The sequence below is a fragment of the Acinonyx jubatus genome, chromosome C1, assembly GCF_027475565.1.
Source record: "Acinonyx jubatus isolate Ajub_Pintada_27869175 chromosome C1, VMU_Ajub_asm_v1.0, whole genome shotgun sequence".
Classification (NCBI taxonomy): domain Eukaryota; kingdom Metazoa; phylum Chordata; class Mammalia; order Carnivora; family Felidae; genus Acinonyx; species Acinonyx jubatus.
The window spans coordinates 174192494-174214307 of NC_069381.1; the positions used below are offsets into that span (position 1 = coordinate 174192494).

Sequence of the window (21814 nt, forward strand, 5' to 3'; positions counted from 1 at the left end):
TTTTAAAGACAGATCTTCCCTTATATGTCAGTTGGTAATATTAAAATAGCAACAACTTTGCAATCTTTATGAAGGTATAATTTTCACTAATAAAACAACTATCATCTTTGATTAACAGTATAGGCTCGCAAATCCTATTTCCATAATAGCCAGGAAGAAGACAACCATCACTTACCTGCCCTAACACCTTCATGAAAGTCATGGCCTCCCTGAAAGAAAATGAGATTAAATGGTGAATTTCCAGGCATCCTCATTCGCAGTGATGATCTCTCCCCTCCACCCACTGTAGCCTCCCACCCCATGGCCATAGCCTGAAATATACATTTAGAGACTGGACTGCCTTTATGACCCACTCTCTGATCACCACCTCCGATTCTTATCTGCTCGAGTATCTTCACTTGGAAATCTCTGACCCCACTGAACACCACCGATACTACAACTTTTCCACCACTCACCTTGCTCTTCATCCAGCCCAGTCTCCCCAGTCCATTAATGTGGTCACCTTGCCTCAAAAATGCCCTCAACTCCCTCAAGCCTTTTTCCTCCCTCTAGTCTTTCCTGGCAAAATCCCAGCACCAGCTGTCCCTACCATTTACCTCTGCCTTCTTTCGAGCAGCTAAATCTTGCTGCCGAAAAATCATACAACTGTGACTGGTTTCATTTAAAATTCATGACCATACAGTGGCTAAACTTAACAATTCAGGAAACAACAGATGCTGGTGAGGATGTGGAGAAACGGGAACCCTCTTGCACTGTTGGTGGGAATGCAAACAGGTGCAGCCACTCTGGAGAACTGTGGAGGTTCCTCAAAAAATTAAAAATAGAACTATCCTACAACCCAGCAATAGCACTACTAGGAATTTATCCAAAGGATATATAGGGGCACATGTACCCCAATGTTTATAGCAGCACTTTCAACAATAGCCAAATTATGGAAAGAGCCTAAATGTCCATCAACTGATGAATGGATAAAGAAATTGTGGTTTATATACACAATGGAATATTACGTGGCAATGAGAAAGAATGAAATCATGCCATTTGCAGCAACATGGATGGAACTGGAAGGTATTATGCTGAGTGAAATAAGCCAGTCAGAGAAAGACAGATATCATATGTTTTCACTCATATCTAGATCTTGAGAAACTTAACAGAAGACCATGGGGGAAGGGAAGGTGAAAAAATGGTTACAAACAGAGAGGGAGGGAGGCAAACCTTAAGAGATTCTTAAATACAGAGAACAAACTGAGGGTTGATGCGGGGGGTGGGGTGGGAGAGGGGAAAATGGGTGACGGGCACTGAAGAGGGCACCTGTTGGGATGAGCACTGGGTATTGTATGTAAGCGATGAACCATGGGAATCTGCCCCAAAACCAAGAGCACACTTTACACACTGAATGTTAGCCAATTTGACAGTAAATTCGATTTTTAAAAAATTAAAAAAAATTAAAGTTCATGACCACAAACCTCAAACAGGCATGGAAAACTGCCTAACAATCCACGTTCTGTTCCCTGCTTCCCAGGATGATAATTCTAACTGCCTTCTACCTTCTCAACCTCTAATCCTAGCATATCTCTAGTTCTCCTCCTGGCATCATCAGTGTCGGCAGCATAACTCAGTGACTGACTACAATTCAAATGTCTGGGCTCACCTCCTGGCTCCACTACATGGTTGGTAGCTATGTGACCTTTATCTACTAATTTCATTAATGCCAAGCTTCCTTGCATGAAATGGCAACATCAGTCATCATCAGCAGCATCACAGGATTATCTTACTCCACATCCCAGCACAGTGTCTGACACACAGTTAAGTATCCAGGAAATGCTACTGGTATCATCAACATTATCTTTTTTCTCTATTGGATCATTTCCAATCAATTATAAACATGTTCTAGTATCTTCCACCTTATAAAATAACAAGGAACCTCACTTGATTCCACAGTCCTAACTTCTACCCTACTTCTGTTTTAAGAAGAGTTGTGTACATATAGCCGTCACTTCTCCACATCCCATTTATTCATTTCCTCTCCAGCTCCCCATACTATAACTTTTGCCCCCACACTCTAAACGGCTTGCCAAAACCACCTGTAACTTCAGTGTTGCCATATGCTGAGTATGACTTTATCCTCCCCTACTGGGCACTTTCACAGTGCTTCCTCCTCCTTGAAACATTGATCTCTTGCTTTCATGACTCCTGGTTCTTCCACCTCTGTCCTTTTTCTCTTCCACCCTATTCAAAATTTCTTGGGGCTCAGATCCGGGCTCTCTCATTTTCCTTCTATATGCTCTTACCCATTCTATACCCAACACATGAGCACCTGAGTTATCAATTCTGTTAAGATACAAGATCACGTCACTCCTCTACTCAAAAACATCCAGTACCTTCCCATGTTATTCAGAACAAAAGCCAGAGTTTTATAAAGGCCTTTGAGGAAGCTACATATGCTCTGCCCAGTCCTTCTCTACCCTGTTAGCTCTCATCTCTCTCACTCACTTGACGCTCCTTCTCTGCCCATGCCACCCATCAAGGCTTCCTGCAGCTCCTAGAACAGGCAGGCACACCCCCGCCTCATGGCTTTGTACTGCCTCTGCCTGGATGCTCTTCCCCAGATACTTACACAGCTCATTCCTTCACTTCCTTCAGGTTTTTACTCAGAGAACATCTTTCCAGTCAGGTCTTTTCTGGTCATCCTATCTGTAAATTCAAACTCTCCCTCACCTCCTCCTTACGCCATACCCTCCTTCCCACTTTACTTCTTCTCCTTAGTACTTATAATCATATACTATATATTTTATAATTTTATCTGTTTATGATCTATCTCCCCCACTATAAAGTAAGTTCCATAAGAGCAGGTATTTTTGTCTGTTTTGTGGACCTATGCATTCTTGGTGCCCCTAACAATGTCTAGCACATGGTAAGCATTCTTATTAAGTAAATAAATCTCCAAAGCTTCAGACTTAAATCTCTAACCCACAGCTCCGAGCTCCAATTCCTAAATGCATTCTTTCCTTCTCTCACATCCATCATCAAGGCCTATCAATCCTCTCCCACATTATTCCCAAAATCATTCACTTCTCTCCGTTGCCGCCACCCTCGCCGAAGCCACTGCAACTTCACAGCTGGATTACTGCAAAAACTCAAATCTGGTCTCTACATCCCCTCTTGAATCCTTCTAACCCCATCTCCATTCAGCAGCAATAATTACTTTCTTAAAGCAAACAGAATCAAATCATCCACTGCTGAAACCCAAGGGACTTTTCGACATACTCCTTTCTCACCCTTCGGGTCACAGATGAGCACGCATCTCAAAGACGTCTTTTCTGACAACTTATTTCCCTTCGTCTTTCCCACCTGCTCCTGTCCCTGCCTCATTCTCTCCCATCATCAACCTGTATGTTTCCTTTGGAGCACTTGCCACAATTTGTAACTATTTTACATATTTTGTTTACTTGGTCTTCATAGTCTCAGTAGACTCTAAATTTCATGAGAACAAGGACTGGGTCACTCTTTCTACAACATAACACTTAGCACAGAACCCGGCAACAACACAGCTAATGGATTTGCTGAAGGAAGGAAGGAATCAATCAATCCAGGCAGTGCAGTAAATGTACAGTGAGAAGCATGGACTGTGTGAGGTATACTGGGGTAGTAGTGGAGAGTACAGGGCCCCCGAGGGAAACCACCTGGTTTCACACACCATGTGTCTGCCACTTAATAGCTATACCACCTTAGGCAGGTTACATCTCTCTGCCAGCTTCCTCATCTGTAAAGTGGAGACAAGAATAATACCTACCATTCTAGAAATAGCGTAAAATTTAACGGACAGGATGTATGTGAAGTGCCTGGCATAGTACCTTTCTTAACAAACAACAGACCTCAGCTGCCACTTTCATCCTACTAGGAGCGACTTTAAGATTAAAGGGACTAACCGAATTTTATTTATAATTGGATGAACTGCTTGAACACCTTAACTATTTTTTTTGTTGTTGTTTATTTATTTATTTTGAGAGAGAATGCACGAGCAGAGGAGGGAAAGAGTGAGAGGAGGGAGAGAATCCCAAGCAGGCTCTGTGCTGCCAGCGCAGAACCCAACACAGAGCTCAATCCCACTAACGGTGAGATCATAACCCGAGTCAAAATCAAGAATCGGACACTCAACCAACTGAGCTCCCCAGGCACTCCCCTTAACTACTGCAAGACATGAAAGTCCATTTGGGATATCTGCTTCCTGGTTATTAAACAGAGTATTTTCTTTAGGGCATAAATTTATTAACCTAAAGGCCTTCTACCCATAACACAAAAGCAGTGATTCTGCTTTCAAAGAGTTTATCGTCTACAAGAGGAAATCTCTAGGACTCTGAAATGTTTCATAAAATTAATTTTCTAGGTGATTATTTTCTACTTTAAGTGTATTTATAATGGAACTTTCAGTCCTAATCTATTAACTAAAACATGTAACAGACTAGTAACTTCAATTCATACATTCTATATATGTATATATGGGTGTATATATACATATTCTGTATACACACACACACACACACACACACATATATATATATATATATATTCTCCTTGTTTTACCAATGAGGGAACTCAGCTATAGAGAGTTTATGCCTCTTATCCCAAGGTCAGAGACCATGCCTGAAAAATGGTTAATTTCTACTTTGAATTCCACCTGAGGTTAGAGGCTTTCTTATAGTACATGCAAATGTAATTGCCATTTCATAAAGGCTTAAGAACAACTTGGAAGAATAGTTCCACACATCTTAAGTTAACTGGCCTGTTGTGTTTCCACAGAGTATATTTACAGATAGTTTTAAGTTTCTTGTTTATAGCTTTCTGTATTTTACATGCTCTACAATGAACATCTATTACTTTCATAAATAGAAAATAACTATTTTTCAAAAATTCTTACCATACAAGCTTGACTCAGCCGATATTCCATAATTAATACTTCTTGCAAGGTCTTTGAAGACCCCTCCATGAGTTGCCTTAGTGTGATCTTTAGGGATGTTGGAGACATTTTATTAATTACCTATGAAAGAAAAAAAATTTTTGCTAGGTTTAGCCCAATAGTTCCTTTATTGTCTACAATAAGCATTTTGATATAAATCTTATTAAAATTTTCTCCTTAAACAGTACTTTCATATGACAGTTTCATAAAAGTAAGATTATACCTTAGCCTAATCCTGCCAAAGCACCAGCAGTTTTCTAATCTATTATAACAAGAAAGATCATTCCATCAGTGGAATAAATTCTGTGCCTATAACTTAATAACATAAATCTGTATTTTGTAGCTGCCTGACATAAATTATGATCCCAACTAAGTAAGCAGTGATTATGTTTAAATAAAATTAATACACATCTTATAAACAACAAATATATCAGAGGACATTTTACTTTATAAAGAAGCTGGAGTCAAAATACAGTAGTCTTTCCTTCCCTTTTTGTGACTAAAGAGAAGTGTTTTTAACTGAACTATAGTTTTTACCTATAAATAAATCAACTTACCTTAAAAGGAGAGAAAACAATTCAAGATACCATGAGATGGCTTCTACAGTATTTAAATATTTAATAAAATAGAATTACAGGCCCAGCTGGTTGGCTACAGTGCTATACCACTTCCTTCTGCATTTAAAGATGCTATTACTAGTGTTCTGACATATGTGTATGACTGTGACCAACAGCTGCTACAAGAGGTCCCATCACATGTTGTGTAACCCTAACCCTAACCCTAACCCTTTTCCTTATAATTGCAATATACAGTTTTCACGTGTGTTGAGTGACTGTCTCAAAGGTATAAATTTCACTTTTTGAGGTCAAAGAATTCCCCACATCAAGACTCCAGGTTCTTTGTAGCATCCTCAAGTCTTGCACACAGATTTGGAGAACAGACTGAATGGAAAGGACAGTATATTACCTACCAGCTGCTAAAATTTAGATGGCTACTCTACAGGAAAAGGTCAGTGAAGATCAGTATCCTACCTGCAGTCACAATGCTGAAGAAAAGACAGACAGAGAGAGAGAGAGAGAGAGAGAGAGAGAGAGAGAGAGAAAGCAATTAAGGCTTTTATGTACCTGATTCATTTTCACAGGAACTCACCCTTTTGCCCCCAGTGTCGTACGCACATGATCTCATTTAATGCCCAAGTAGCAACACCACTCACATTCTTGCCTTTCTGGTTGCAGGCCACAAGGTTGATGGCACCCATAAAGCAGTCTGCATACTGTGCTAGGAGGCCCCTCCTTTCCACAGGCAAGAAGACAAGAGGTCCATTTTGCTGATGAAACCACTGGTTTTCTCTAGCCAGAGCCATGCCCACATTATCACAGGTGAACATCTGGAAGAACTTCATTCACAATGCTAAAAGGTGTTCTTAAAGGAGTGACACAGCCAACTTTGATCTCTTCTAGTCTGCAAAGTCAATGAAGCTCCAATTCCCTTTCCAACAGGGCTGTATTATATAAACCCACAGTCATGTACCTCAGAACTACAATGATGTCTAATTGCCTGTGTCCTCTTTCTTGGTTTGGCACTTTATATGCAATCTAGAATTCTCAAAACACAAACTCTATCTTTGCTATACTTCCTCATTTGGCTACCAATTAATTTCATTAAAAAGGCCACTTAACAAGAAAGCAATCCCATTTATAATTGCACCAAAAAATAAGATACCTAGGAATAAATAACCAAGGAGATAAAAAAACCTGTATTCTGAAAACTATAGAACATTGATGAAAGAAACTGCAGATGACACAAATGGAAAGATATTCCATGCTCATGGATTAGAAGAACCAAATACTGTTAAAATGTCTATACTGCCCAAAGCAATATATAGATTTAATGCAATCCCTATCAAAATACCAACAGCATTTTCCACAGAAGTAGAATACTACTAAAATTTATATGGACGCACAAAAGACCCCAAATAGCCAAAGCAATCTTGAGAAAGAAGAACAAGGCTGGAGGTATTACAATCCCAGATTTCAAGATACACTACAAAGCTAGAGTAATCCAAGCAGTATGGTACTGGCACAAGAAGAAACACATAGACCAATGAAACAGAACAGAGACCCCAGAAATAAGCCCACACTTATACGGTCAATTAATCTACAAGAAAGGAGGCAAGAATATACAATGGGGAAAAGATAGGTTCTTTAATAAATGGTGTTGGGAAAACTGGACAGCTACATGCAAAAGAAAGAAACTGGACCACTTTCTTACAACATACCAAAAATAAGCTCAAAATGGATAAAGACCTAAATGTGAAACCTGAAACCATAAAACTCTGAGAAGAAAACACAGGCAGTAATTTCTTTGACACTGACAGTAGAAATATTTTTCTAAAAAAAAAAATTTTTTTATATATGTCTAAGGCAAGGGAAACAAAAGCGAAAATAAACTACTGAGAGTATGTACACACACACACACACACACACACACACACACACACACACACAAGCTTTTGTGCAGCGAAGGAAACCATCAACAAAATGACCAGGCAACCTACTGAATGGGGAAAGATATCTGCAAATGATATGTCCAAAAAGGAATTGATATCCAAAATATATAAAGAACTTATACAACTCAACACAAAAACAATCTAATTAAAAAGAGGCAGAAGACATGAATGGACATTTTCCCAAAGACATATACATGGCCAACAAACACATGAAAAGCAATTCAGCCTCACTAAGCATCAGGGAAATGTAAATCAAAACCACCACAAGATATCACTGTATACCTGTCAGAATAGCCAGTATCAAAAAGACCAGAAACAACAAGTGTTGGTGAGGATGTGGAGAAAAAGGAACTCTTGTGAACTGTTGGTAGGAATGCATACTGGTGCAGCCACTGGAGAAAACATTATGTAGGTTCCTCAAAAAATTAAAAATAGGATTACCATATGATCCAGTAATTCCACTACCAGGTATTTACCCAAAGAAAACAAAAACATTAATTTGAAAAGATACATGCATCCCTATGTTTATTGCAGCATTATTTACAATAGCCAAGATATGAAAGCCACTCAAGCATCCAACAACAGATGAATGAATAAAGATATGGTGTGTATATACAATGGAGCATGACTCAGCCATAAAAAAGAACGAGATCTTGACTTTTACAACATGGATGGACCTAGTGTGTATAATGCTAAGCGAAGTAAATCAGAGAAAGACAAATACTGTATGATTTCACTAATATATGGAATTTAAGAAACAAAATAAATAAACAAAGAAAAAAGAAAAAAACAAAAACAAAACAGACTTAAATACAGAGAACTGGTGGTTGTCAGAGGGAGGCAGGTGGAGGAATGGATGAAATAGGGTAAAAAGGCCGTGTAAGGGGTCCTCCAGTTGTCTGTGCTTGTGCACACACACATAAATACACAAGAGGAAAAAAAAGGGCAGAAAATTTCATTTGAAAAGCTCCACTGGTTCAGACATTTCATGAATTAGTAATTACAGATATTTCCTAAGACAGACATCATATGTAAAGAAAGAGTATACTGGCAATTTGACACACTCAGGGTTTGAACTCAAGTCCAACAACTCAGCAGAATTCCAGTTCCACGACCTCCTACATGATCAATCTTAATTTCCTCATTAGTAAAATGGATATAGTAACACTACCTACCTCATAAATGGTATGGCAATACACGATGTGCACCATGTCAGAAACCAAGCCAAACAGGGAAGGGAACAGATGGAACATGTACTAAGTAGATTTCCCTCAGCTCTGAGGCAAGGACATACACATGTATGCACATAATACAAATGAAACCAGAGGTCACACAGAGAGGAATCCAAACCCAAGCCTACCAATTCCAAAGCCTACATTCTTCTTCTACCAGGCAAGGCAACCATAGTCAATGTCAAAGGCTAAAAAAAGGCCAAAAAGAGCAAAGATGGAAAAGATGTTACATCAGGTGTAGAAAGAAGCAAATAAAAACTTGCTTGTGCAATTTTGATGGCGGGGGGGGGAGGGGGGGGGGCAGACAAAGTCAGTATGGTAGTTTGAGAAAAAACAGCCAAGAGAAGGCTTTTTTGTGAAAGTAGGCAAGCTCCTGAAAATAACAGCAAAAGAAAATGTGCACTAACCCAAGAAGGTAAAATTTTGAAGATAACTGAAAGAGGGAGAGGGCTGATGCGTTAGCTCCTAAATGAGACAGGAAAGGACAGAATGAGGGCACAGATGGGGATGCTGTCCTTGACAAGAAGGTGAGACACATGTTAGAGGAATCAAAAGGATGACAGAAGAGAGTTAAAGGAGCTCATACAATACAGCCTCATTCATTAAGAAGGGAACACAGAGACTATTCCAGAAAATTGGCTGAATGATTAGAATTTGGATCTTCAGCTATGTCAGAAATGTGTATGGATACGATCCTGCACCCACACAGCCTAGTAAACACATTTCTACTTGGTAAAACATTGGTTAACGCTGTCACCAAATTATCTGACCCTTTAAAGATTAGCTGTCTCCTGTATGCCAAAGAGTCATCTTCTTTCCTTTTTTTTTTTTTTTGTTTTAAAGTTTAATTTTTTTCTTTATTTTAAGAGACGGGGGGGGGGGAGGGTGAGGGAGGGGGAGAGAGAGAGAGAGAGAGAGAGAGAGAGAGAGAGAGAGAGAGAGAGAGAGAGAATGAATCCTAAGCAGGCTCCATGCTGCCAGTGCAGAGCCCGACAATGGGCTTGATCCCAGGAACCATGAGATCATGACCTGAGCCAAAATGAAGAGTTGGACATTCAACCAACTGAGCCACCCAGGTGCCCCTTTTCTTTTTTTATGAAATAATTCACACTCTCATCTCACTTTAATATTACTGAGCATTTACTATGCTTTAGAGATTTCAGAGGAGAAAACAGTGAATAGGACAGGGTCCTTGCACTCAAAGAATGGTATCAGCATTATAATCATTGCTTTTTGGGTAACAATCCTAGGAAACCTTTTTGTGTTAAGTTTTATCAAATCCTGGGAAATTTCCAAAAAAAAGAAAAACTCAGGATACTGCTTCAGCATCTACCAGAATACCCAGTAATACACAGTCTGATATTCGGGGTGCCTGGATGGCTCAATCAGTTAAGCATCCAACTTTGGCTCAGGTCATGATCTCACAGTTTGTGGGTTCAAGCCTCACGTCGAGCTCTGTGCTGACAGCTCAGAGCCTGGAGCCTGCTTTGGATTCTGCATCTCTCTCTCTCTCTCTCTCTCTCTCCCCTTCCCCCAATTGTGCTCTCTCTTAGTCTCTCAAAAATGAACAAATAATATTTAAAAACAAAAGCAAACTAATATTCAACAAGCCTATAATGATGCAATTAAAAGAATATTATTTAACAAGCCTATAAGGATACAATTAGAAGAATTCTACTAAGTAGGCCTCCTGGCTGACTGAAGGGCTATATAGATAGATAAGCTCCAGCTCCTTCTCTGATTCAGTAGGTGATCTTAGAAAATGAGCTTCTGAGGGTTTTTTCCTTTATAAAAAAGGATGTCACTTATGACATTCTCAAAGTCTAGGCTCTGTCAGATTTAACTCCAAGAAGGACCTTAACAATTAGGAATTCATGTATATTTAGATCATTTATATTAACTATGCTATGAACTGTGAATATTTTTCTAAATAATCATCTTACATATTTTGTACTCCTTTCTATAAGTCTTTTCCAGACATGTTCAGATTGACAATAAGCCAACAGAAATATAAAATATACCTACACTAGAGCAAGTCAGTCTAATTCACAGTAAACTGCAGTTTCACAGAAATATTTTTATTTTTTAAATATATATATTTTTTATCATTCTGAAGGGTCATATTATTATATAAAGATAAAATAGCACTTTAAAGAAATGGGCACTAGTATTTATTTTTCTTATCTATAGCAAAGGCTTAGAGCCAGTCCAAGAGGAGTGCTTTTTGCAACCTTAAGACTTTTTTAGTAATTTCTTAAAAGCATCAACAATTTTATAAAAATGCAAAGACAGGGTCTAAAGAATCAAATACTGGGGCACCTGGCTCAGTCAGTTGAGCATTTAACTCTCGGTTTTGGCTTAGGTCATGATCTCATGGTTCGTGAGTTCAAGTCCTGTGTCAAGCTCTATGCTGACAGAGCAAAGCCTGCTTGGAATTCTCTCTCTTCCTCTCTCTCTGCCCTCCCCTGCTCGTGCTCTCTCAAAATAAGAAAGGAAGAAAGAAAGAAAGAGAGAAAGAAAGAGAGAAAGAAAGAGAGGAAGAAAGAGAGGAAGGAAGGAAGGAAGGAAGGAAGGAAGGAAGGAAGGAAGGAAGGAAGAAAAGAAAGAAAGAAAGAAAGAAAGAAAGAAAGAAAGACAGAAAGAAAGACAGAAAGAAAGACAGAAAGAAAGAAAGAAAGGCACGTGGGTGGCTTGGGTGGTTAAGCATCTGACTTCAGCTCAGGTCATGATCTCACTGTTTGTGAGTTTGAGCCCCGTGTTGGGCTCTGTGCTGACAGCTCAGAGCCTGGAGCCTGCTTCAGATCTGTGTCTCCCTCTCTCTCTCTCTGCCCCTCCCCTGCTCACACTCTATCTCCCTGTCTCAAAAATAAATAAACAAAAATTTTAGAAAGGAAGAAAGAGAGACAGAGAGAGAGAGAGAGAGAGAGAGAGAGAGAGAGAGAGAGAGAGAGAAAGAAAGAAAGAAAGAAAGAAAGAAAGAAAGAAAGAAAGAAAGAAAGAAAGAAAGAAAGAAAGAAAGAATCAAGTACTACTATTTCATATTATCCTAAATGCTCATGATAGTATTTTAGGATCACTGATAATCCATCAGTGCACTGGAGAAATGTTTGCTCTTCCTGTTTACCTAAGTTGATGCGTTTCCCCATCAAGGTTTATTGTACTCCTTCCCCAAAGGCACAATGCATCCATCAACACTGCATTAAATTATTCTTATTGACAGCAATATATAGCATAATATAATGGGTGCCTTTAGCAAATATAATGCCCACTTCTATAGGTCAAACTGCCTTAAAAAAAAAACAATGTGGTATGTCATGTTTTTTAAAATTTATTTTTATTTTTTAAAAATTCTTTTACATGTTTATTTTCAAGAGAAAGCACATGAGTGGGGGAGGGGATCTTCAGACAGAGGATCTGAAGCCTGCTGTGTTCGGACAGCAGCGAGCCTGATGTGGGGCTGGAACTCAAGAACCATGAGATCATAACCCAACCTGAACCCAGATGCTTAACTGACTGAGCCACCCAGGTGCCCCTTATTTTTTTAAGTAATTAGCTTTACTCAGGTAGAACTTAGAAAATTCATTCAATTTAAGTGCACTGTTCCCTAAGTTACGATAAATGTTTACAGTTGTGCAACTACCCCCACAATCAAGATACAGAACATTTCCATCATCCTGAAGAGATCTCCACTACTCCCAGGTAATTGATCTGTTTTCTAGCCCTATAGTTTTCTCTTCTCCAGAATTTCATAAAAATAAAATCATAAAGTAACCCTTTGTGTCTGCTTTCTTTCACTTGGCACAATGCTTCTGAGATTCATCCATGTCATTTCACGTATCAACAAATCATCCCTTCTTATAGCTGAGCAGTATTCCAGGTTTTGGCTACTGTAAGTAAAGTTGCTATGAATGTGTAAGTACAAGCATCTGCGTGGACATAGGTTTACATTTTTCTTGGGTAAATAAATCCCTTCGGGTGGGATTTTTGGGTCTTACAGTAAATGTACATTTAACTTTATAAGAGACTGCCAAATTGCTTTCCTGCCAGCAGTGTGTAAGTTGTAGATGTTGGTACTGTCAACCTTTAAATTCTATTTTTAGTATATGTGCTGCCGAAGTGAGCACAACCTTTAAATTCTAGCCACTCTAACAGATGCACAGTGACATCTCACTGGTTTTAATCTGTATTTTCCTAGTAATCAAGGATCTTGAACATTATTTCATGTGGCCACTCATACATGTTCTTTGGCGAAGGGTCTAAATTCCCATTTTCTGGGTGTGTTTATATTCTCATTAAGTTGTAAGCAGTCTATTTATATACACTGGATTAAAATCATGTTATCAGGGGCACCTGGGTGGCTCAGTTAGTTAAATGTCCAACTCTTGATTTAGCCTCAGGTCATGATCTCAGGTCATTAGATCAAGCCCTGTGATGGGCTCTGTTCTGGGTGTGGAGCCTGCTTAAGATTCTTTTTCTCCCTCTCCCTTTGCCCCTCCCCCACTCACACTCTCTAAATAAATAAATGAATAAATAGATAAAATCTTGTTATCAGATACAAATTTTGCAAATATATTTCTTCCCAATATGTGGCTTCTTGATTCTCTTCATAAAGTCTTTCAAAAAGAAAACTATTTAATTATAATAAAGATCAATTTATCAATTTTTTTCCTTTGGAATTCTTGCTTTTTGCATTAAAAAAAAAAAAATCTTGACTTTGGGGCACCTGGGTGGCTCAGTTGGTTAAGGGTCCGACTCTTGATTTTGGCTCAGGTCTTTGATTGTGGCTCAGGTCATGATCTCACGGTTCATGGGACTGAGCCCCACGTTGGGCTTTGCACTAACAGCACGGAGCCTGCTTGGGATTCTCTCCCTCTCTCTCTGCCCCTCCCCAGTTTGCGTGTGCATGCTCGCTCACTCTCTATTTTTTTTTTAACGTTTATTTATTATTGAGAAACAGAGAGAGACAGAGTATGAGCATGGGAGGGGCAGAGAGAAGGGGAGACACAGAATTTGAAATAGGCTCCAGGCTCCGAGCTGTCAGCACAGAGCCCCACGCGGGGCCCGAACCCACCAACCGTGAGATCATGACCTGAGATGAAGTCAGACATTCAGTCAACTGAGCCACCCAGGTGCCCCTGCTCTCTTTCAAAATAAATAAACTTAAAAAAAAAATCTTGGCTAACCCAAAGTCACAAAGATTTTCTATGTTTTCTTTTAGAAGTAGAGTTTTAGCTTTTACATTTAGGTGCATAATCCACTTTGAATTGCATGTGGTGGGAAGGAATTCAGAGCATGAAACCTAAAGATATATTGCTTTGGTACACTGATTATTTTGAGTTAAAGGGATGTAAGAAATGATCTGACCCTCCTTGTTTTCCTGGAACCAGGAAATAAAACTCCTATGTGAAAGATGCCCTCCCTGTAGCAGGAGGAAGACATTCTTATCACCAGAGACAAGGAATGTGGGGTCAAGACATCTGTACAAACCTTGTTAAACTCATCCGTATCTTCCTACTTACTTCTTCAGCACTTACTACCCCTAGCCCAAACTCCTTTTTCTGGTCAATTCTTCACAAATTTGTCTAAAAGGTACAAAAGCTCTGGTTATTTGTTCAGGTCTTCATTCTCTTGTGCAGGCTCCCATGTACATGTAAAAATTTAATGAAACCTGTATGTTTTCTCTTATTAATCTGGCTTATGTCAGTTTAATTGTTAGGCTGGGCTAAAGACCCTAGGAAGAGAGAGGAGAATTTTCTCCACCCCTACAGGTGCAAGGGAAGAGTCAAGTACCTCATTCTCTTGCACAGGGATATCTAATTGTTCCAGAACCATTTGTTGAAAAGACTATCTTTTCCCCCACTGAATTAATTACCTTGAGAGCTCAGGGCAGCCTTTACTTTAGTATTAACTTACCCCCACTACTAAAGTGTAAACCTCCTGGCTGATGGCAACATGAACTCTTCCCAGACCTGTATGAGTCTTGTTAAATGCTCAGACTACTACTTTCCTATGGTTCCTTCCATGGTCTTGTAGAGTTTCACTTAAAACATGTACAGATCATGGGACACCTGGGTGGCTCAGTCGGTTAAGCATCTGACTTTGGCTCAGGTCATGATCTCGCAGTTCGTGAGTTCAAGCCCCATATCAGGCTCTGTGCTGACAGCTCAGAGCCTGGAGCCTGCTTCAGATTCTGTGTCTCCCTCTCTCTCTCTGCCCCTTCCCTGCTTGTGCCCTGTGTCTCTGTCTCTCAAAAATAAATATTTAAAAAAAATTTTTTTAAACAGAATATTGATTCAGATCAATATTCTGAAAATTCCTGCAAGAAGGAAGCTGAGTCAATTTTAAGGCTTTCCCATTTGTTTCCCTTCTCTCAGAAGTCACAGTCCTAGGCTGCCTGCATTGTCCAATGTTGCCAAACACTTGTTTCATATACTTTGTCCAGTTTTCTAGTTGTTTACAAGAGAGAAACAACTCCTGTAGCACTTAATTCTTCATGAATATGTGTCAATTTTTAAATGGTGTAGCACATGACTAACAATTCTCAAAGCTTACAGAAAGATTAGTAATCTTTTAAATTTAATTTCTCTAATATTTTGTTGCTCTTTGTTAAATCTATGCCTAGTTATTATTTTTAGTTTTCCTTTTCCTCTAATTTTTAAAGTGCATGAATTCTTTACAGAAGCCTATCATATTCTTACATATTTACTTCAAGTATAAAACTGAGTTTCATTTATTCTTCACAAAACTAGCACTCAAAACCAAATACATACGTCCCAGATTAGAGAAAAGAAATTCCTTGGGGAGCCTAGGTGGCTCAGTCGGTTGAGCATCCGACTTCGGCTCAGGTCATGATCTCAAGGTTCACGAGTTTGAGCCCCACGTCAGGCTCTGTGCTGACAGCTCAGAGCCTGGAGCCTGCTTCAATTCTGTGTCTCCCTCTCTTTCTGCCCCTCCCCTGCTCATACTCTATCTCTCCCTCAAAAATATAAATGAACATTAAAAAAAAAATAAAAAGAAAAAAGAAATTCCAAAGAATTTTAAAAGTTTTCTAGTATTAAAAAAGGAATTATATACCCTCTAAGCCTTTAACACAGTAGGCCATCCTATTATATCCTATCAATAACTAAGAAAACACCTGAAAAACAAGTCAAAAGCAACACTGGCTTCCCTGGCCATTTGCTCAGGACCACTTTCTGGACACTAATTGGACCCACTGCTCCTTGCTCTTATTTTTCTGTCTGGCTATGGACTTCATACCCCAGCACTACTAAGGATTACTGACCCCACTAAACTATCTTTCCTTGGCTTAGTGTCCATGTTGACAGTTGGGCTATGAGGCAGGAGGGGAGGGAGGGGGGGGGTGTCTCAATCTCTTCTATTCATATTCTTTTGATTACTGATATCACTTGCAGTTCTAGAAAATAAATACTTCTCCCATTGGCTCTGAAGAACTTCGCAAGCCTGCTATTACCAGAAAAGGGAGATGACATAGGATAGCATTTCCTACAGCTCAATCATACACCCCTCCCCCCCGCCAAAACCCAACTAAAAAATAGGTAAAGGACTTGAACTAGACATTTCTCCAAAGAAGATACAAATGGCCAGCAAGTATATGAAAAGATGTTCAGTATCACTCATCATTAGAGAAATGTAAATCAAAAACCACAATGAGCTATCATGTCATAGCCATTAGGATGGTTACCATCAAGAAGACAGAAAATAATGAGTTGGCCAAGAGTAGAAAAATTGGAACCTTATGCACTGTTGGTGGGTGGTAATGTAAAATGGTGCAGCTGCTATGGAAAACAGTATGGAGGTTCCTCAACAGTTAAAAACAGAATTACCATATAATGCAGCAATTCCACTCTGGGTATATATCCAAAAGAATTAAAAGGGTCTTGAAAAGATATTTGTACATCCATGTTCATAGCAGCATGTTCACAAGAGCCAAAAGGTAGAAGCAATCCAAATTAAATGTCCATCAACAGGATGAAGAAAATGTATTATATACATACAATGGAATATTATTATTCAGCCTTAAAAAGGAATGAAATTCTGGCACATGCTACAACATGTATGAACTTTGAAACATTATGCTAAGTGAAATAAGCCAGTCACAATAGGACAACTGCTGTATGATTCCACTTGTGTGAGGCATCCAGCATAGTCAAATTTACAGCAGCAGAGAGCAGAATAGTGGTTGCCAGAGACTGGAGGGAGGAGGAAATAGGGAGTTATTATTTAATGGGTATAAAGTTTCATTCAGTTTTATAAGATGAAAATGTTCTGGAGATTGGTTGTACAACAAGTGAATATACCTAACAAAAGTGAGGTATATACTTAAAAATAGTTAAGATGGTAAATTTTATGCTGTATGTATTTTACCGCAATTAAAACACACACACACACACCCCATATCAACTGGAGACTTTGGTCAAGGTTTCCCTAACGTTTAAATAGCCCAAACAGCTTACATGGATTGTTTGGCATGAAGAACAACCTACACCCAAAGGGGGATTAAAGGAGATTGGAGGAATTCCAACCATAAGCATTTAAAAAAAAAAAAAGTGTATTGGAACATTTGGAACATTGAAGGGAAATCTAAGAAAGGAAGTGAGAAGCCATAAAATAAGGTACTATGAAAATTGCATCAGTTGTAAAGAATTTACAAGCTACTCATATTTGTTCTTTTTTTAAAATCCATGTTATCCTACAGTGATTAGCAGTAAAAACTTTAAAAATCTAAACAAAGGATAAAAAAGCTTATGTTTTTATTTAATGATTAGCCAAGTATATTGAAAAGATTTTGTTCTTCCCCGTGAGCAATCATGGAAAGGAACACTTATACACAGAATAGGTGGTTGCAATTTGGAACTTAAATAGACCTACAGAAGGAAGACAGGAATCCCTGAAGAGCCCACAGGGATTAGGAGCAATCCTAGAAGCTTACTGACAAGTAAGCTTGTCACAAGTATTAGAATCTAATACTTGTCACAAGTATTAGAATCTTTTAAAAATTTTGTTCAAATTTTGATCTGCAAATCTTTCATGGAAGCATTGAAAACTATCTTCAGGGTTTTTTCTTGATGTATGCTTCTGGTTGAGATAATTAAAAGGAACCCTGTATCTAAGCTCTAACAGGGAAGCCTCAGTGGGGATTTTTTGATCTTCACACCATGTTATTCCCAGCAGATACTAGTATTGCGGAGCCACATTCATTCACCAGAGCTATAGGTCAACTGAAAAAAAATGAAAACCTATCCTCCCAATGGGAGTGCTTATGGTGATCCCAGCTGTCATGGCTGGCTTGCCTTTTTGAATACATAATCACCATACTGCCAGAGGTACAGAAGGAAAACTGAAAGAATATTTGAGTTCTATGCCTTGATTTTGGCTTAGGCTGGTGGTTTTCAAACGATATGTCTAGTTGCATATCTGTACTGCTTTAAAGTGACATCATTTAACTTACAAGGTAAGGTGCTACATGACTATTTTCAAATGAAATTGCTAAGTGCATACTTAATTGGGCCCCATTGCTGGGGGAAAAAACAAAAACAGGAATACTAGTTTCTATATTGCTCTGGAAACAAGAGAACCAGCTTCAAGTCAGAATCCTTGATATATAAAATGATTATCCACATTTATGCAAACATTCCTAAAAGTTAATGGTGATATTAATTTTTTGAATTAGGCTGATCTACTCTAATTTATGCCTATCCTTGAACGCTAACAGACTTGTAATTACTAAGTAAGACCCTAGACTAACGTAAGATTTCCACCTTAAGAGTATAGTAACAATGCAGAAATATTTCCGTCTTCACAAGTAAAACTTTAAATTTTTGTAAGTTTTCTGACAACTGAAACACTAAAATTATATGAAAAATACTATCAGATAAGGAAGAGCTAAAACACCTTTTCTTTAGAGTTTAAGGAGGGGTGCCTGGGTGGCTCAGTCAGTTAAGCATCTGACTTCGGCTCGGGTCATGATCTCATGGTTTGTGGGTTGGAGCCCCGTGTCAGACTCTGTGTTGACAGCTCGAAGCCTGGAGCCTGCTTCAGATTCTGTGTTTCCCTGTCTCTTTGCCCCTCCCCAATTCACACTCTGTCTCTGTCTCTCAAAAATTAATAAACATCGAAAAACAATTTAAAAAAATAAAGTCTAAGCGGGGGGGGGGGGGAAGAGTTAAGATGGAGGAGAAAAAGTAGGGGGACCCTGGGCTTTCCTGGTCACTCAAACACAGCTGTACCGAAGTCAGATCACTTGGAACACCCAGGAAATTAAACTGCGGAGTGGCAGAAATATCTCTGTGGCTGGGGGAGACAGTGTGGCAGGTGCATGGTGTGTGGAAGTGAACTGCAGGACAGAAAAACTGTGGTGCTGAGGAGGAGAAGGAACCCTTTCCATGGAGAGACAAAAGGGAGAGAATGATAGAGGGGTTGAGAGACTGCAGCACTGGGTCCACATAAGAGGAAAACCTCTCTGGACCATGGACTAGAGGAGCAAGAAATACTGAGTGTCACAGTTTTGTTTTTGTTTTTTTTTTTTTTTCAAACAGCATGTGGAGCTCAAACTCTGAGGTTTTGTAAGTGAGTGGTTTTCTCTGGAGCAGAGCTGTGGTGTGTGCTCCTGGGGAAGAGGGAGCTGGACCCAGAGTACAAGCATGGTGTAGGGATCCCCAAGGTCCATTGGAAAAGAACATTCCCCTTCCTGGAGTACTTCCGGAAGGTGCCAGCAAAAGGCCTTTCATTGGTAGGGGACAGAGGTACACACAGAAGGCATATAACCTCGTTACTGCTTTTAGTGGTGCTACACCCCAGACCCCATGCACTGCACAGGTGTGGAACTATTTTCCTGGGACAAAGGAGGTCAGACACAGCATGGAGAGGCTCTACTCCGGGGTGGGGGGGGGGTGGTCCACGCTGTGTCAAATCCCTTAAGATTTTGCATTTTAGATCCCAGCTGTGTACCAAAGAAGAAAAACGCAGGAAAGCTGTCACTCAGGGCCAGGTGACTGCCCTCACTATTCTGTGAAGGTTTCCTGAATAGTGGGGGGGAGAAAAGACAGTAGGGTGGCACCATTTCCCACCCCCCCCCCAACACCAACATGGTGGTACTTCAAAGAGCAACACAATGGTCCCCAGTGCAGGTGGGACCCCGCTGCCCCCTGTGCCTGGCAACTGCTTATTTACTGGGGCAAGACTGACGCTGAGCCAAAGCATGCAGACCTCTCCTCCAGAAGACCAGCACAGCAAGCATCCCCGTGTACCAAGTGCACTGAAAATCAAATGCTTCAAAGCATCACCTGCAGTTCTGGTGGAAATAGAATCAGGCTTACTTTTTTTTTCCTTTCTTCTTTTTTTCTTTTCCTTTGGAATCAGTATTATATTTTTTGACTCTGTTTTTTTTTTTTTTTTCATTCCTTTTCCTTCTCTCTCTTTTTTTATCAGGCTTTTTTTCTTCCTTTTTTTTCCCCCAGGCTTATTTTAACAAACAAATTAAAGCACACTGAGTTAAAGGTCCAACCCCCCCCCCCAACCCCCGCAAGCAAGGAGGAGCTCTGCAGCTGACTGACCAGTGGGAAAGCACAGCCAATCTGCAATAATATAGTACACACAGTTTACACCAGACACACTTCCTGAAGTGCCAGGCCCTGGACAGTGTATGACCTCCTTTTAATGTAGTAGCATTACTCTCACGTGCAGGAAACGTAACGAGCTTAGCCAAAATGACAAGATGGAGGAATTCTCCCCAAAAGAAAGGTCAAGAAGAAATCCTAGCCAGGGACTTGCTCAAAACAGATATAAGCAATATTATCTGAACAAGAATTTAGAACATCAGTCCTAAGACTACTAGCTGGGCTTGAGAAAGCATAGAAGACACCAGAAAAACCCTTGCTGCAGAGATCAAAGACCTAAAAACTAGTCAGGCTAAAATAAGAAATGTGATAACTGAGATGCAAAATCAACACGATAGAGTCACAATGAGGAATGAAGCAGCAGAGGAGAGAATAGGTGATATAGAAGATAAAATTATGTAACATAATGAAGCTGAAAAGAAGGAAACAAAACTATTAGATCGCTAGGGAACTCAACAATTCCATCAAGCGAAACAATATAGGTATCATAGGAGTCTCAGAAGAAGAAGATTGGGAAAAAGGGGTAGAAGGCTTATTTGAACAAATTATAGCTGAGGATCTCCCTAACCTGGGGAAGGAAACAGGTACTCAGGCCCAAAAGGCACAGAGAATTCTCCTCAAGATCAACAAAAACAGGTCAACAGCACAACATATCATAGTGAAACTTGCAAAATACAAAGATAAAGAGAGAATTGTGAAAGCAGCCAGGGACAATAGGTCCTTAACCTCCAATGGTAAACACATAAGGTTAGCAGCAGATCTATCCACTGAAATGTGGCAGGCCAGATGGGAGTAGCAGAAAATATTCAATGTACTGAATGGGAAAAATATGCAGCCAAGAATGCTTTATCCAGCAAGGCTGTCATTCAGAATAGAAGGAGAGACAGAGGTTCCCAGACAAAAACTAAAGGGGTTTGTGACCGCTAAACCAGCCCCACAAGAAATTTTAAGGGGGACTCTTTGGGTACAAACAGAAACCTCCCCCAACCTCCAAAAAACAAAACAAAACAAAGCAAAACAACAACAGCAAAGCATCAAAGCCTAGAAAGGACCAGAGAATCACCAGAAACACCAACTCCACAGGTAACACAATGGCACTAAATTCATATCTTTCAATAATCACTCTGAATGTTAATGGACTAAATGCCCTAATCAAAAGACCTAAGGTTTCAGAATGAATAAAAAAACAAGATCCATCTATATGCAGCTTATTTTAGACCTAAAGACACCTGCAGATTGAAAGTGAGGGGATGGAAAATCATCTGTCATGCTAATGGACATCAAAGGAAAGCCAGCATAGCCATAATTAGACAAACTACATTTTAAAACAAAGATTGTAACAAGAGATGAATGAAGAAGGGCATTATATCATAATTAAGGGGTCTATCCATCAAGAGCAGCTAACAATTGTAACTATACCCGCAAGTTGAAAGCACTCAAATATATAAATCAATTAATAACAAACAAACTCATTGATAATAAC

The 21814-nt window shown here is 39.5% G+C and overlaps 1 protein-coding gene across 4 annotated transcripts in view; it reads right to left on the minus strand.

The window, feature by feature from the left end:
- Nucleotides 1-21814, minus strand: part of HIBCH (3-hydroxyisobutyryl-CoA hydrolase) — a 117823-nt gene that overhangs the window by 3515 nt on the left and 92494 nt on the right. For all 4 annotated transcript variants that reach the window (XM_027054613.2, XM_053215443.1, XM_053215442.1 and 1 more), the window contains 2 exons: nt 4916-5035; nt 176-209 (listed from right to left, as the gene is read on the minus strand). In XM_027054613.2, coding sequence (XP_026910414.1) covers nt 176-209; nt 4916-5035 — 154 coding nt within the window. The remainder of the gene's footprint in view (nt 1-175; nt 210-4915; nt 5036-21814) is intronic.